Here is a 15,586-nt window from a genome sequence, read left to right as displayed (position 1 = left end):
ATGGCTCAACTCAAAAACCACCTTCAATATGAAAGTTTTCCCACGCCTACTGATCGTCAAAGCTCTCTCCTTTTTCCTTAAAAGGTAAATCCCCAAAGATAGGAACAATCTTTCCTTTTGTCTGTGCATCACCAGCACCTAGTTGAGAACCTTGAACACTGAAAGCAATTAATAAATGCTTGTAGTTGTTTTCTAGTACTTCACTACCACTAGCAAATATTTATTAAGACTCTAAGGGCAGCTAGATATCACAGTGGACAGAGTTCCAGACCTAGAGTTGAGAGGACCTGGGTTCAAATTTAGACTCAGACATGTCCTAGCTATGTGATCCTGGGTAATCACTTAATCTTGATTGCTTAACCCATTCTGCTTTTGTCTTAAGAATTGATACCAAAACAAAAGATAAGAGTTCTTTAAAAAAAAAGAATACTAATGGGGCAGCTGGGTACTCAGTGGATTGAGAGTCAGGCCTAGGTTCAAATCCGGCCTCAGACACCTCCCAGCTGTGTGACCCTGGGCAAGTCACTTGACCCCCATTGCCCACCCTTACCACTCTTCCACCTAGGAGCCAGTACAGAGAAGTTAAGGGGGGGAAGGAGAAGGGTGGAAAAGGAGGAGGAGGAGGAGGAGGAGAAAAAAATACTAAAACTTGGGAATTGTGTTGAGTGTTGGGCACATAAATAGGTATTTTGGTTATTGTGCTTCACTCGAGGGGCTTAGGAACAGGATCTAGGAATAGCTAACAATAAACAGAACAAACAACAAATGGCACGAGTTCAAATGAGGGAACAAGTCATAAATGTAGTAGTATTATAGCATGAGCTACAAAATATTGAATAAAAAGGATAGGACAAAATTCAAATTAATATTGCTGACCTCCAAGAAAAATGTTAAAGTAAATAAAATATCTTGGCAACATCTACTAAAATAATTTCCCTAACACTATAATGCTTATTACACCAAGCAATAATTGATTGATTAGGTTTCTTTCTAATGATGTTCCTAAGGCTTATGACCTTAATCAATACAAACCTTATCTGAAAAAGAGTGTACAACTCTGGAAAGACCACTCACTGGTATTTGGAATCAAAAGACTTGGGTTCTATTGCCCAGTATATGATCACAGGCAAGTTAACTGGAGAAACAAATCTTATTTTCCTCATTTGTAAATTATAAAATACTTAAGCTCCAAGGATGTTGGGAGGATCAAGTAAAGCAATGGAGGTAAAAGCATTTTTTTTAAACAAAAAGTGTTATAAAAAGTTATTACTATTATTTGTCTCGATTTTTGTCATTTAAGTTCCAGAATACAATTGAAATTTTAGAAAATACTATGAGGATAATATGGAATCAAAAGTTACTAATATGTTTTTTAAAAATAAGATGATCCAAACCACCTGAGGACAATTATACTATTCAAACTTTATAGGCTTTTTTTTTAACCCTTCCCTTCTGTCTTAAGAATCAATACTAAATATCAGCTCCAAGAAAAAAGAGTGGTAAGAACTAGGCAATTGGAGTTAAGTGACTTGCCCAGAGTCACAAAACTAGACAGTATCCAAGGCCAGATTTGAACCCAAATTTTCTCAACTCCAGGCTTGGCACTCTATCCTCTGTGAACCCAGGACCTTCCATTTCTAGGCCTGGCTCTCTATTCTTTGACCTACACCTAATTATAGCCTTTCTTTAAGCATTAAGTAAACTGCTATTTTGTCTTTCCTTCCTTGGCAGTCTACCAATGCCAAATCTAAAAGATCAATAATAATTAATAAGGAAAGCTAATACCCCCAAATTAGGAATCCTATCTCAGTATGAGTAGACAACTCCCAAGGGTCAATAGTTCAACTAAAACAATATTTTAGGAAAAATATAAGACAAATGGGAAGATTCATGGATAAAAAGAGCAGATGACTGCACCACTAATTCACTTCAGAAACATGTCAATGTATCCTTCCAAAGATAAAACTAATATAGTACCTAGCATAACAGAGAGTTCACATCTTTTCCTTTAATGCTATCTATTTGCATACAGGCAGATAGCTAACCTAATAAAACAAAATAAAAATGAAATATAGACACAGAGACAGGAAGGGTGTGAGCTACTGCTATACAGATCTTAACAGGAATGTCATCTGAAGGACTAATAAGCAAGTGAGCTATATAAGAACTTATGCTGCTAGAGACATTTTAAGACAGTGTGTCCCGGTGAGCTGTTATAAATACTTAAGACATATAAAATAGTTCTATTCTAACATGTTACTTTAATAAAATTCTACTTTTTCTTCTGATTACAGAACAGAAAATACCATGACTTTTAATATTATAAAGCTCTGGACAAACCAAGTAAACAAAAGAAAGAAATGACATTTAGTTGTCATATTTCAATTATACTACCTGAGAGTCTCACAATTAACTCCACCACTTTGACTCTCTACCCAAGTTTTTAAATCAAAACAACTCAGATATTCACAATTTTTATAAATGAATAGTAGTATTTTTATTGCCAAAACTATTATTTTATCTTCCAAAATTATACTCAATCCTGCCTGTCTTGTTATAAAGAAGCCTACTAATTCTAATAAGTCTGACTTTAAAAGTGAGCAATATTAACACTAAATACATAACACTCACTTGGCTAATATACAAACCATAACTTTTACATCAAATCAGGTTTAGTTTTTCAGTCAACAAGTTCTGCCACTTCAAAACTTTAGAAAAGAATTCCAACACAACACAGCAACCCTAAATTAAAATCTGGAAGCTAACACTTTAACATGAATACTGCACAGCTGAAAAGGGCTGAGAATGAGTAACATTCTCAAAAAGGTTTGTTTTTTTAATTCATAAAAAATACTGACCGACTTTGTTCATTCCTTTGTTTTATTAGCTGAACGAGCTCTTTGTCAAAGTATTCTTCTTCCACCTCTTCTTCTTTTCCATCTTCTTCTCTTTCCTGAGCATCAACATTATCCTTGTGTAACTGGCTGGAAATATGTTTTGCATAAGCTGACAAGCCCACCACTGTCACCCGGCACACCCGGCACTCATGGTCACTGTCCCTAGGACAAGATGGAGATAAGGGACATTCAATTCTTCCAACAGGCATTGCAGGCACACCAGATCTTATGTAATTTCCTCTGAAGGCACTAAGCAAGATGAAACAGTAAAAACTGAATACAGCTGAACTTTAATGCCCCTTTCACCACCTTTAAAATGTTTGTAATTTTAAAAAAATAGTAATTTACAATGATTTTTTTCCAACAATCAAGAGGTAATACACTTGAGAATAATGTAGTACAAAAGGAAAAATCGTCTTGAATTGTTGTACTCAAAATCATGTCAGAGGAAAAACATGGTGAAAGGGGAGGCAGGGCAGGGGGCTCAGAGCAAACGGGAGCAGCTCTGAAGCACACCCATCATGCCAGCTGCACTCAAGAGAGCCTGGCAATAGCTGCTACATTTAATCTCTGGCTCAAAAGCATTCCTCCAGTGAAAGCAGAGGGGAGGGGAAAAGAGTAGGTGGCTAGAACCAATCTCAAGAACGTAACCTAAACTGGGACAGCTGGGACCTTGCCTGGAATCTGAGGATTCTGGACCCAAAGCAAATGTTGGGAGGAGCCTGCAGTTTACTGAGCTTTATTTGGGGTGGATAATACATGTGGTTTTGCATTCTGCTTAGGAAGGGCTTATCTTAAAGGGGGGAAGCATTTCAGCTAGAGGAAGTTAACAGCTGTGTTAAGCAAATGGTTATTCTCAAATTTCAGAGAATGCTATGGTTAAATGGTAATTAAAATCATTTCAATTTTAGAAAGAACTTGATTGGAATATTCTTTACCTTAACAGTTTCTAAGAAAGCTTGAATTTTTTTTTAAAAAAAAAGACAATTAGAACCAAAACAGAGGAGTCATAGCAACAATATTAAATAATGATAAAATGGCTAATTCTGTCAAGCCATAGAACTTCAATTGTGTACCCAGCTCACATCCTGGGTCAGACACTTTGTTGAGTTTTTTTTGGTAATTGTTTTTGGCACCCTGAATCAATTTCTTGGTTCAATTACAACTCAAGATAGTCTATGATTTGCATCTATGAAAAATTCCTGTATACTAGAATTCAATGTCCATTGCAGAAGAAAATCTCCTTCCTCTACAACCTCTCCTCCTACTCTTGTTCCTACTTACCTCAATTCTGAGGAATGTCCTACCCTAGTAATGTCAATCTAAAATAGAAATAAGATCACTAGGTTCTAGGATCTCTCCAGGCTGTTTATTGATTTAAAAAACCTATATAACATTATTCTTTGTGGTATTTTTATTTATTTTGTTAAATATTTTCCAATTATAGACGGCCAGGAATTTGACATCTCTGTACCAGCTCTTCATTTCTCTTCACACCTTCTATTTCCTCTTCTGGAATTCTTACTTAATTCTTAACCCTTGATCTCTTTTTCCATCATCTTCTGATGTTTTTGCTTCTCTATACAAGACAATATATTTCTAGTCTCCCTCTCTAAGGTTGGTTGCTCCTTGTTTTATATACCCTGACACATGGGGCTAGAAAAAGCTGGCATACTCTTTGCTCCACAGCTACTTCCAGATTCACTCTTTGAACTCCAGACAATCCTTCTGTATGGCAATCTATTATCAGGCTATCCTCCAAAACTGACTCTCTGTTCTTTTTCCTAATTAGAGACTTTGTGGTAAGACAAGAACCTACTCCTCTGTCATGTCCTCTCATTCTAGAGGCCATGTGACCCTTGAAGTGACCACTACAAATGCAAGGTTTAGAAGAGCTTAAAGGTCCTAGCTGTGTGACCCTAGGCAAGTCACTTAACCACAAATTGCCTACCCCTTACCACTCTTACACAGTATGAATTCTAAGATGGATGGTAAGGGTTTTAAAAAAAAAGAGCTTAATAAAAAAAGCCTCAATATCAACTTTGATTACTTTATACAATGTCCTACTATTGTTCATAACCTACCAGTCCTCAAATCTATATATTATTTATCCTTCTCCAAGCACATTTTCAGTATTAGTGGAGGAAGTCACACCATCATATTGACTGGTCTGCTGTAAATTCATGTTCTCAACTTATGTAGATCCTCAATGATAAAAAAAAGTAAATTGTTAATTCTGCCTTGAATGGCTTATCTTCTTAGTGGTCACTCCAAAGTTTCTCTCTAAAGTCCCTAATTCCCCACTACCTTATCAAATCAGATCAAATGGTCAGTTATGCAACATTCAGGATCAATAAGAGAGGTGAGAAGAGGGGCCATAAACTGCAAGTCATAATGAAGACAAAGAAATGGTTTGGGGTCACAAAAGCATGGAAGAATTAAAAATATGAAGTTGTGGATGTACAGCAAAATTTTAAAGTTCAGAATCTTGGAAAGGTCAGGCTCTGATGGCAGAAGCTCCAAAAGAAGCAAAGAAGAGGTATGGCCTCATAAGTAGGAACTAGAAGATAAGAGGGATTGAGAAAAAAGAATCTGAATGAAAATTCCCAAGTTTGAATTCTGGTTCCATCACTTATTAGCTATGTGACTTTAGGGAAGTCACAACTTCTAGGTCTCAGTTTTCACATATGAAAAAAATGAGCTAATACTACTGTAACCTTAAAGTATCATATAAATGTGAAGATTAATCATCATAACTATTATTGGAGGTAGCATAGTTTTAAATGAGCAGCAAGGTGGTGCACTGGACAGAGTGCCAGGCCTGGAGTTAAGAAGACTCATCTTCACAAATTCAGTTCTGTACTCAGACACTTAAGAGATCCTGGGCAAGTTATTTACCATGGTTTGCCTTAGATTCTTGATCTGTAAAATGAGTTGGAGAAGGAAATGTCAAACCACTCTGGTCTCGCTGCTAAGAAAACCCCAAATGGGGTCACAGAGTCAGAAACAATTGAAAAAAATGACTCAACAACAGTTATAATGGGATTGGAAGATCCAAGTTGTGACTCTTAACACTGTAACAGAATGGAAGTTGGAGAGTTTAGGAATTGTGCAGTCAGTGTGAGTAGGCTTGTCAATATCACTGAAATCCCTGAGAATGATAAGGAATAGAGTGGACAGGAAGTGAAGAACTAAAATCACTGAGGAAACTGAGTAAATAAACTAGAGATGTGTAAATGAAAACAACAAAGACAGGGAAAGGGGGCATAATCAGAATGCATGTATCTTGAAGGAAAAAAAATTATTTAGCAGTGATGGTAAATAATCTTGAAGTGTTGGTTCTAGAACAAAGATTTATTAACCTTGTTGGTCTCACAAATGTTGTTTGGAAAGAAAAGAGAAGAAGAAAGGGGTAAAGGAATGGTAGAAGCAGAAGAAGGAAGGGCTAAAAAAGGTTAATTTTTTTTTCCTAAAACACAAGTCAAACCTTAGCATTCTACTGCTTTAAATTCTAGTGACTCTAAGATCAAATATGCATTTAAAGTCCCTTACAAACTGGCTCCAACCTACTTTTTCCATACTTATTATGCATTAATCTCCTTCTCAAATTCTACAGTCCAGTCAAATTGACATTCCTGCTATTCATCACACAGCACCACATCTCTGATCTCCATGCCTCTACCTGGAATACTTTACTCACTTCTGCCTCTTATAATCCCTAGCTCCTTTCAAAGTTCAGTTGAAGTATCACCTTCCAAATAAGATTCTTCCTGGTCCCCAGCTATTTGTACCTTCCCCCAACATTATCTTGCATATATTTTACATATACATTTATAAGTACACATCTTTGCTGATAGAATGTAAGCTCCCTAAGGGCAAGAACTATTTCACTATGTCCCAGCACTCAGCACTGTGCCTAACATACATGCATACATAATAAATGTTGGTTGACTGATTAATGGAATCCTCAGAGGAAAACCAAACTTCAATCAGAGCAAGCCAGAAGGAAAGTTGAAAAAAACTCTGGAGGATGTAGTGGGGTTTGTTAAGTATATAGTTTGGAGGTTCCAAAGAACATAACAGAAGGAATTAGTAGAAGAGTGAATCAGGCTGGAATGGACCTGGGAAACAGTAGGGTGGCCTGAATAGCAAGAGGATTTTGTAAGAAGCAGGAGAGGAATGTATCTTCATCTAAAACAATGACTCTAGATGACAGGGACTGAGAAAATAAGCAGGATAATGGGAAGTCCATTGTAATATATAGTAGGGAAGGAAGAGTGCTCAATAAGTAAACATAAGATTCTGTTTTCTAGAAGATTCACTTTCATTAAAAAAAGTAGTATACCCTTATCTTATTCTTGGCACTAAACTCCTCTGCTGTAATGGATAATCAAATTGGCAAATTGTGCTCTCTTTTTACACTGACTAATTAATGAAAAGATCACAACAAAAGAAGTGATTAATGACATAAAAATTAGTAGTAGCTCATTTCTCAGAAATATCTAGAAGCAAAATATGAGAAGACTGATAAGAGCTAGAGATAAATGTGGGAAATGGGAAAGAAGGTATGATGGTATAAAACAGAATCATCTCTGATGAGTTCATTAGTACCTTAGACAACCTAAATCAGTTTAAATTCCAATAGCTAGGGAACTCTTCCTTCATCAGCAAGATATGGATAACTCCTCAGGGTTGCTGTGAGGTTCAAATGTTAAGGAATATAAAGTGAGTGATATTGATTAGTACTACTACTACTATTATTATTATTATTCCTTTCTATGAAGTCCTTTAACATCTGAACAGATCTAGCTGGGCTGGAGTGCAAGCTAAAGCTAACTAAAACCACTCCAAACACTTAGCAATTTATACTTAAACTATATTGATTCAAGGCTTCACAATTTTTCATCTCTATAGCATTGGGAAATCAGGCAATAAATACTGAGAAACCACTATGTAGAAGGCTTTGTGCCAACAGCCCCTTGGGATACTCCAGCTCATTTATACTGCGGACAAGATCCTCAGTTCTAACAGTTTATATTGAAACCTTGAGAACAAAAATATTCTTACATACTAACATTTCAAGAATAAGAAATCCACATTATGGTACTTCTAACTGCTGTTCTGTTCTCTTTTGCCTCTAAGCCCCAAATGCATAAATACTAAGCATTAAAATAAAATGAATGGGGGCAGCTGGGTAGCTCACTGGAGTGAGAGTCAGGCCTAGAGACAGGAGGTCCTAGGTTCAAACCCGGCCTCAGCCACTTCCCAGCTGTGTGACCCTGGGCAAGTCACTTGACCCCCATTGCCCACCCTTACCAATCTTCCACCTATGAGACAATACACCAAAGTACAAGGGTCTAATAAATAAATAAATAAATAAATGAAATAAAATGAATGTTTATTAACTTAAATCTTATTAAATTCAACAAGTATTTACTAAGCACCTACTAGTGTTTTGAAGATATTGAAGAGCATAATTATTTCTTTTCTCTACATCTTTCCAACTGGAAAGATATTTATGTAAATCTTTTACATATTATTCCTAAATGCAATTAATTAATGCTGTATTAATCCTTTCTAGTTTTAACCTAACAGAATTCACCAATATACTTTTTAAAAAATAATTCATGATAGAGAGCATTCTATGTTACACAACTAAAGATTTTTAGGGGGAGCCAAAATTGAAAGAAATCAATATTCTAAGGAATACTTAGGCATCAAGTGACATCAGAGGAAGAAAGTTCTCATACCTTCCCTTCAAGTTTTCAAGTTCTCTATGATGCAGCATGCTCCGCACATGTTCATCCATTTCCTTGAAGATGAAATAAAATTAAATTAATCTACAATGATTTATCTATAAGATCATTCTTCTGCTCTTGCAAGCAACAAAAAGTATTATTTCCTTTTGCTGCAAAAAGTTGTTTTGAAAAAAGGGAACAAAAATCAACACTCTAAAGTTAATTCACCATTATAATAATTCTCTAGATCATGTCCCAGACTTTATGAAAATGTTGAACCATACATGTAAAGACTCTGATTTCATCTGCATACTTGCACCAATACAGATTTAAACACCTCCATGCCTTAGGAGATAATTTCATAAACTGCCATAAATTTAAAAAAAAAAAAAAAGATTAGCAACGTGGCAATAAATGGTCCTTAGGAGATATTTTTGTCCCTAGACTTCTAAATAAGCTTTTCTAATTTTGCAGAACTTGTATGAACTTTTAACTGGTGGTACAGTCTTCAGGAACCCAGGTCACCTCTAATAAGCAAAGTGTTTATTGCACTTTGTATTTCTTGCTACTTTGTATATCTTGTTCATTATTTTTAAAAAAGACTTTTATCTGTTTCTTACGTTGCAATGGCCAAAGAATTCATCATTCAGTGGCTAACCTCTTAGTGACAACGTGGTCATTAGACAGCAAACATATTTGTTGAAGGATAGATGCCATTTTAACCTGGTAGAAAATGTCAGATTTCAAACTCCATTGGAATAATCTTAGAGCACATCTCTAAGACATGAGACATTAATGAAAACTTAATATACACATATATACACACAAATCTGTGCACTTATATATTTTTAAACATTTTCCCCCACCAAATTTATATACCTTATTTTTGTTCCACACCACTGATCTACAAGAAAAGAGATTCTTCATTCATGATCTATTCTACTCTATTTTTAAAAAACTCTTTACTCAACCTGAAGAGCAGAGGCCTTCTTCTACTGGCTCTATTTCTAACCCTTTCTCCTAACACTCTCCAAACAAACTTCATTTTTAGTCAGGCCAGTTTCCTTACTATCCATCATATATTATGCTTTCTTGCTCACACAGTCTTTCCTCCTAAGAGTTATCTGGCTCTTATATTAAAAAACTAGCTAACTAAATTAAATTAAATTAAATTAAAAAACTAGGGGAAAGGGAAGGAGACAATGTGGATCATATAACTTTGGAAAACATGATTATTTGTTACTATATGTAATTGGTAAAATATATAATTTAAAAAAATTTTTAAATCAGATAAGACCCATCATGCCATTATCAGGTATCAGAAAGCCTTTAATGGAGAATGTATGTATTCATACATAGTAACTTTGAAAAATAAGATAAAACTTTGATAATTAAGATTCTCATTCTCCCATCATTACCTTTTTTGAGCTGTATACAGTATGACACAATATACATTTTCGTTCTCGTACCATAGTGACTGGAGCAGAAGACTTCACTTGCCTGAAATAAAAAAGTAACAATAAGTATTCCTTATGCTTTAATTTCTTAGAAGACTCAAGTAGTTACATCTTATATTCTCAAATGCTAGATGAGGTAGGACCAGGTAGACAAAAACTTTCCTGTGTCAGGGATCCTGATTAGAAATATACTTCTCTCTCCAAACTCCTAATGCCACCTCTTCACAGTAAAGAGGTTCTCATTACAATCCCTATTCCTTTTCTTTACCACAGGTCACCTCTCCTAGGAGATTGATCTCATTATGTTAAAAGGAAGTATTTTCCCATCAAGGATTAACATCTATAAATACAAAATACAATTGTATGACACACAATAATGAAGGTACAGCTAGCTAAATAAAGCCACAAATTCCCTTATTTCGTCTCTTATTCAACAACCCTGTTACTGCCCTAACTTAGGCATCCCAAAATAGAAAAGTTCAGTTATCTACTGCTATTATCACTCCTCTTCATTATCTTTATTTATTTATTCCATTATAGTCACCAATATTCAATCTTTTCCTTACATTCCGTGACTGGCTACTCTTCTCACAAAATCTTGCCTTCCAGAGAGGGGTGATGATGGGAGTATATGGAGGCAGAACTTCCTATGCCACGGTTCTTTAATATCCACTTAGTCTGAAAAGATCTGAAACCACTAGCTAATTAACACAAGAAGTTGAAATTCAGTATTTTCCTGGACAATCTGGAAATCTAATCAGATTCTCTAAAAGGTATTTATTTGTATAGGTAAAGGACACAGGTGAATGCATAGATCAGGTTAGTATTTAATATTCACGTTGTGCCTGAGATTTTGCTATTATTTAGTTATAATACTGCACTACACAGAAAAGATTTCTTTTAACTAGAAAAGAAAAATTTATTCATTTGACAAATATTAATTTTGTACATATTTCCAAGTAAAACTCTAACAAACTATTTTATAAATAGATATAATCATTTTAAAATTCAGAGTTTCCTTTGTCATCTTGTATATTTGGTTTTATTCATTTAAAAACATTCTGAAAAAGGGGCCATAGGCTTTGCTAGACTGCCAAAGGGGTCTAAGACACACACAGAGTTCCTGATCTAGCTAGCCCAATTCCTTCATTTCATAAGGGAAGTAAATAAAATTCAAAAAAGACAAGTGACTTCTAAGTGGCAGTCAGAACTTCAATGCAAATCAAATTGTTACTTTACCACAACAAAAAAGTAATGTAAACCTAAAAAAAAGTAGGTTTAATTGTGATCATTGTCAAGATATTGGAAACGGTGAAATGTATACAGCAAGATCTATAAACAAAAGAAGCCACAAGCCCAAAGATGGCTTAAAGAAACATTATTGCAAAGGAAGAAGAAAAATTTGCTATTATATTTACCAGATATACCAAAAATTCCTTAGAAGGTACTTACATGCGCATGATTCATATTGTAGTGGCATAGATATAACCATCCTAAAAAGCATATATCCATTTTAGACTGCAGATGTGGAATATTACAAACAACCAAGTTGTTTTGACTGCTTTTGTGTAATTTTTTTCTTTGCCAAATGCTTTTTCCTACCTAAATCTGGGAGGAGTATTCGGTTGCTACTATATATCTCCTCCAAAATCATCTCGTATAAACTTTTATGTGTGTATGTCATATTTTAAATATTACATTCATTTAAAATATTTTTCATTATTGTTAATTAATAACATATTTTTAAATATTATTTTTAAATACTTCATTTAAAAACATAACCATTAGCTCAAGAGCCATAGAAAAACAAACAGTAAGATAGATTTGGCCTATAGACTCTAGTGTGCAGACCCCCATTCTAAAACAATAAAGGACATTCTAAAAGACAAAGGTGGCTATCTCAAGGCTCAAAATAATGTTGAAGTATCAATGGAATAGTAAAGAAATAGCAGAAGTTCAAAAGGGCACACAAATGAACAGAATAGTTTTAAACTAAACTATACACAACAGAAGTTATTTCATATGATATTCTTTTTTATGTTGAAATGTTCATGTTTCTTAAGTTCACAATAAAAAAAAGAAAAATTACATTAAAAATGTTCTTTAATCTTGTCTCTCAAAAATAGGAAAGCTTCTGAGACAGCTGTGTAGGGATGCTCAGTGGATAGAGTACCAGGCCTGGACACAGAAAGTCCTTGGTTCAAATCTAGTCTCAAACACTTCCTAGCTGTGTGATCCTGGGCAAATCACTTTAACCCTAACAGCCCAGCCTTGAAACCAATACTTAATATAGATTCTAAGATAGAAAGTAAGGGTTTAAAAAAAAACTTCCTTCAAGACTTAGCTCATCTCTCACTTTCTGCAGGTTTTCATTTCAATGTATATAATTTGCATGTACAATTTTTTGCATTTTGTGCCCCCAAACCCCATACTTGCCCTGAAATTAAAATATTTTTCTAAGAGTATTCCAATAACAGTCTTAACCATCTAGAACTCAGCTAATGGGGTGCCTAACTAAATTGAATCAGGCAGTAATTAAGAAGGGGAGAAGGAAAGACTCTTTTAGAGTTAATTACTTACTTTACACACAATTCTGATAAACTTGTGTATCAGAAAACAACTTATACTAGAAAAGAGTTGCTGCTAAGAAGGCATATACACTACCAACAGGAGACTTTATATAAGAAGATATAACTTATTTTTTAATTAGTTAACTGAGATTTCTGTTTAGTTGTTTGGTTAGCTATTGGGTTTTCAAGTTAGAATAGGATTTCATAATGTGAAATCCACTTCCTCTCCTCCACAAAAGCCTGTGAATAGATTTTAGAAGTTCATGAGCTTGGATTGAGGGGAAAAAATGTTATTTTTATTTTAAATATAACTGGTTCTCTCTGTAATCCTGTTAATTTATTATATGCATTTTACAAATATTCTGAGGAGTCCATTAGCTTCATCTAATTGTCAAAAGAGTCCATGACAAATAAAGAACTAGAGGAATTCCATGTGAACTGGAAGGACCTCCAGGAATTGATGCAGAGCGAAAAGAGCAGAACCAGGTGAACATTGTACAGACTGATACATTGTAGCACAATCGAATGTAATAGACTTTGCCTCTAGTAGCAATGCAATGATCCAAGACAAGCCAGAGGAACTTGGGAGAAAGAAGGCTGTCCTCAACCAGAGAAAGAACTGTGGAAACACAAATGCATTAGAAAAATGTGATGGATCACATAGTGCGATTGGGGTTTTGATGTTAAGGGATCACTCTACTATGATATGAATAACACAGAAATTGGTTTTGAATAATGATACATGTAAAACCCAGTGGAGCTGTTTGTCGGATTCAGGAGGGGGAAGGAAGGGGGGAATCATGAATCATGTATCCATGGGAAAATATTCTAAATTTTAAAAAAAGAAAAAAAAAAGAGTCCATGACACAAAAAAGGAAGCAGGGAAAGAAGAATTTAAGTGCCTACTATGTGCAAGGAACTCTGCAAAATTCTTTATATTTTATTTGATCCTCACAATACTCTGGAAGATGCGTGCTGTTATTATCCCTACTTTACAGTTAAGTAAACTGAGGAAGAGAAGAAGTTAAGTGATTTGCCTAAGATCACAAAACTATGAGGTCCCTGAAGTCACATTTAAACTAAGGTTTTCCTGATTCTCTCCAGTACCACCAAGCTCCAAGATGTTAAGAACCCTTGAATTAAGAGTTACTACATTTGTTTTGAGATCAAACTTTTAATGAATAATTCTGTCAACTAAAAAACAAATATAAAATTAATCTCAAGTATTACACAAAGATGCAAAATACTTAGAATTTGCTTTGTCTAGAAGGAAAGGACTCATATTGACAAAAACACATCGTAGAAGTTTTGTAGCAAAGAACAGGAAACAGAGTTGGTGCCCAACAAATTGGTATAATTGGTTGATTATTGTGCTGTAAAGATATAATGGATTCAAAAAAACTTGTGCAGATTTATATAACCTGGTGAATGGTAAAAGAACCAGGAAAACAATTTACACAATGACTAAGCAATGCAATGAGGGTTAAGTGAGTTGTCCAGGGTCACATAGGTAGGAAGTGTCTAAAGCCACATTTGAACCCAGGATCTCCCATCTCTAGGCTCAACTCTCTATTCACTGAGCCATCTAGCTGCCCCAAGACATATATTTTCACATGATCAGTATAATGACCTGTACCAAGTAAGAGTTTGGGGGGTAAGGGAGAGAGGCTAGGAATAAAGATGAGAAAAAAAACAATAATTAAAAATACAAAGAAATAAAATGAAGTGCAGAGAAATTCTGTTACTGACTTGCTAAATTTAAAGATAAGTCTCATCTTTAAAATGAATTCAGTTTCATATACAATCCTTTTTGTTCTTTGTATACTGAAACATTTATGTTGGCTATTAAGTCAATAAAAAAAGGATATAATACTTGCTTTGTCACATCATCAAGTAGTTAAATCTAGCATTTTTCCTTGTTTCTTACACAAGCATAGCTGGTATGTCTTTAGTAGATTATGTGAAAAGAGGAAACATCTTTACTGGCAGTAAGTCATGCCACAGGAAAGAAGTGAGGGGCTTTCCCTGGGGGAAATTGCTAAGCAGTGGTGTAAGGGGCTAAGGAAAGGAGAACTGAAACAGGGTTGACGGTAGTCATGATCAAATGACTTTGACCAAGAGCAAAGTGATAAAGGGCACACTTAAGTCTTACAGACTCTTGGTGTGTTTGACCTTTTTTCTGTCATGGAAGCTTTTGGCAATCTACTAATTGCCAGAAGGAAACTCTTCTCAAAATAGTGTTTGTAAATACACATAAAGTAAAATACATATGCCCAAAAAGGAAATCAATTATATTGAAAGACATTGGGGGTGGAGGCACAGCTGGGTGGCTCAGTGGATTGAGAGGCAGGCCCTAGAGACAGGAGGTCCTATTCTGCCCAGGAACCAATACACAGTATTGATTCTGAGACAGAAGGTAAGGGCTTTAAAAAAAAAAAAGACATTTCCTGAAATATTTTTAAAATAAATTTACAAATTCCAGATTAAGAAACCCTAGTCTAACAGAATGATCTCTATTCATGTTTCTCTTAAGCATCTTTCTTTCAAATCATGGCACTACAACAGAGCCATAACTACCCATAAACAATCTTATTAATTCAGGATGTTGTGGAAAAGTGCTAGACTTATGTTTAAAACCTGGCTCTACTACCTATCTTAACTTCTTTGAGCTTCAGCTCCCATATCTCTAAAATTAATGGGTTGGACTAGATGATCCTTCCAGATCTAAATCAATAAGCTATTTGAGAGGCAGCTAGTTGGCTCAGTGGATAGAGCATGGAAGCATGGAGATGGAAGGTCCTTGTTTCAAATGTGGCCTCAGACACTTCCTAACTATGTGACCCTGGGCAATTTAACCTCAGTTGCCTACCTTTTACCGTTTTGCCTTGGAACCAATACTTATTAATAATTCTAAGACAGGGGGT

The 15,586-nt window shown here is 35.1% G+C and overlaps 1 protein-coding gene across 1 annotated transcript in view; it reads right to left on the bottom strand.

The window, feature by feature from the left end:
- ZNF106 (zinc finger protein 106) overlaps nucleotides 1-15,586 on the bottom strand; it is an 89,085-nt gene that overhangs the window by 63,744 nt on the left and 9,755 nt on the right. The window contains exons 3-5 of the mRNA XM_044665104.1: nucleotides 10,054-10,135; nucleotides 8,648-8,709; nucleotides 2,859-3,059 (exon numbers count right to left, since the gene is read on the bottom strand). Coding sequence (XP_044521039.1) covers nucleotides 2,859-3,059; nucleotides 8,648-8,709; nucleotides 10,054-10,107 — 317 coding nt within the window. The 5' untranslated portion in view covers nucleotides 10,108-10,135. The remainder of the gene's footprint in view (nucleotides 1-2,858; nucleotides 3,060-8,647; nucleotides 8,710-10,053; nucleotides 10,136-15,586) is intronic.

This window comes from Gracilinanus agilis, chromosome 2, assembly GCF_016433145.1.
Source record: "Gracilinanus agilis isolate LMUSP501 chromosome 2, AgileGrace, whole genome shotgun sequence".
In the NCBI taxonomy this organism is placed as follows: Eukaryota; Metazoa; Chordata; class Mammalia; order Didelphimorphia; family Didelphidae; genus Gracilinanus; species Gracilinanus agilis.
The sequence above is the reverse complement of the archived record's forward strand: the minus strand, read 5'-3'. Positions and strand labels throughout refer to the sequence as shown.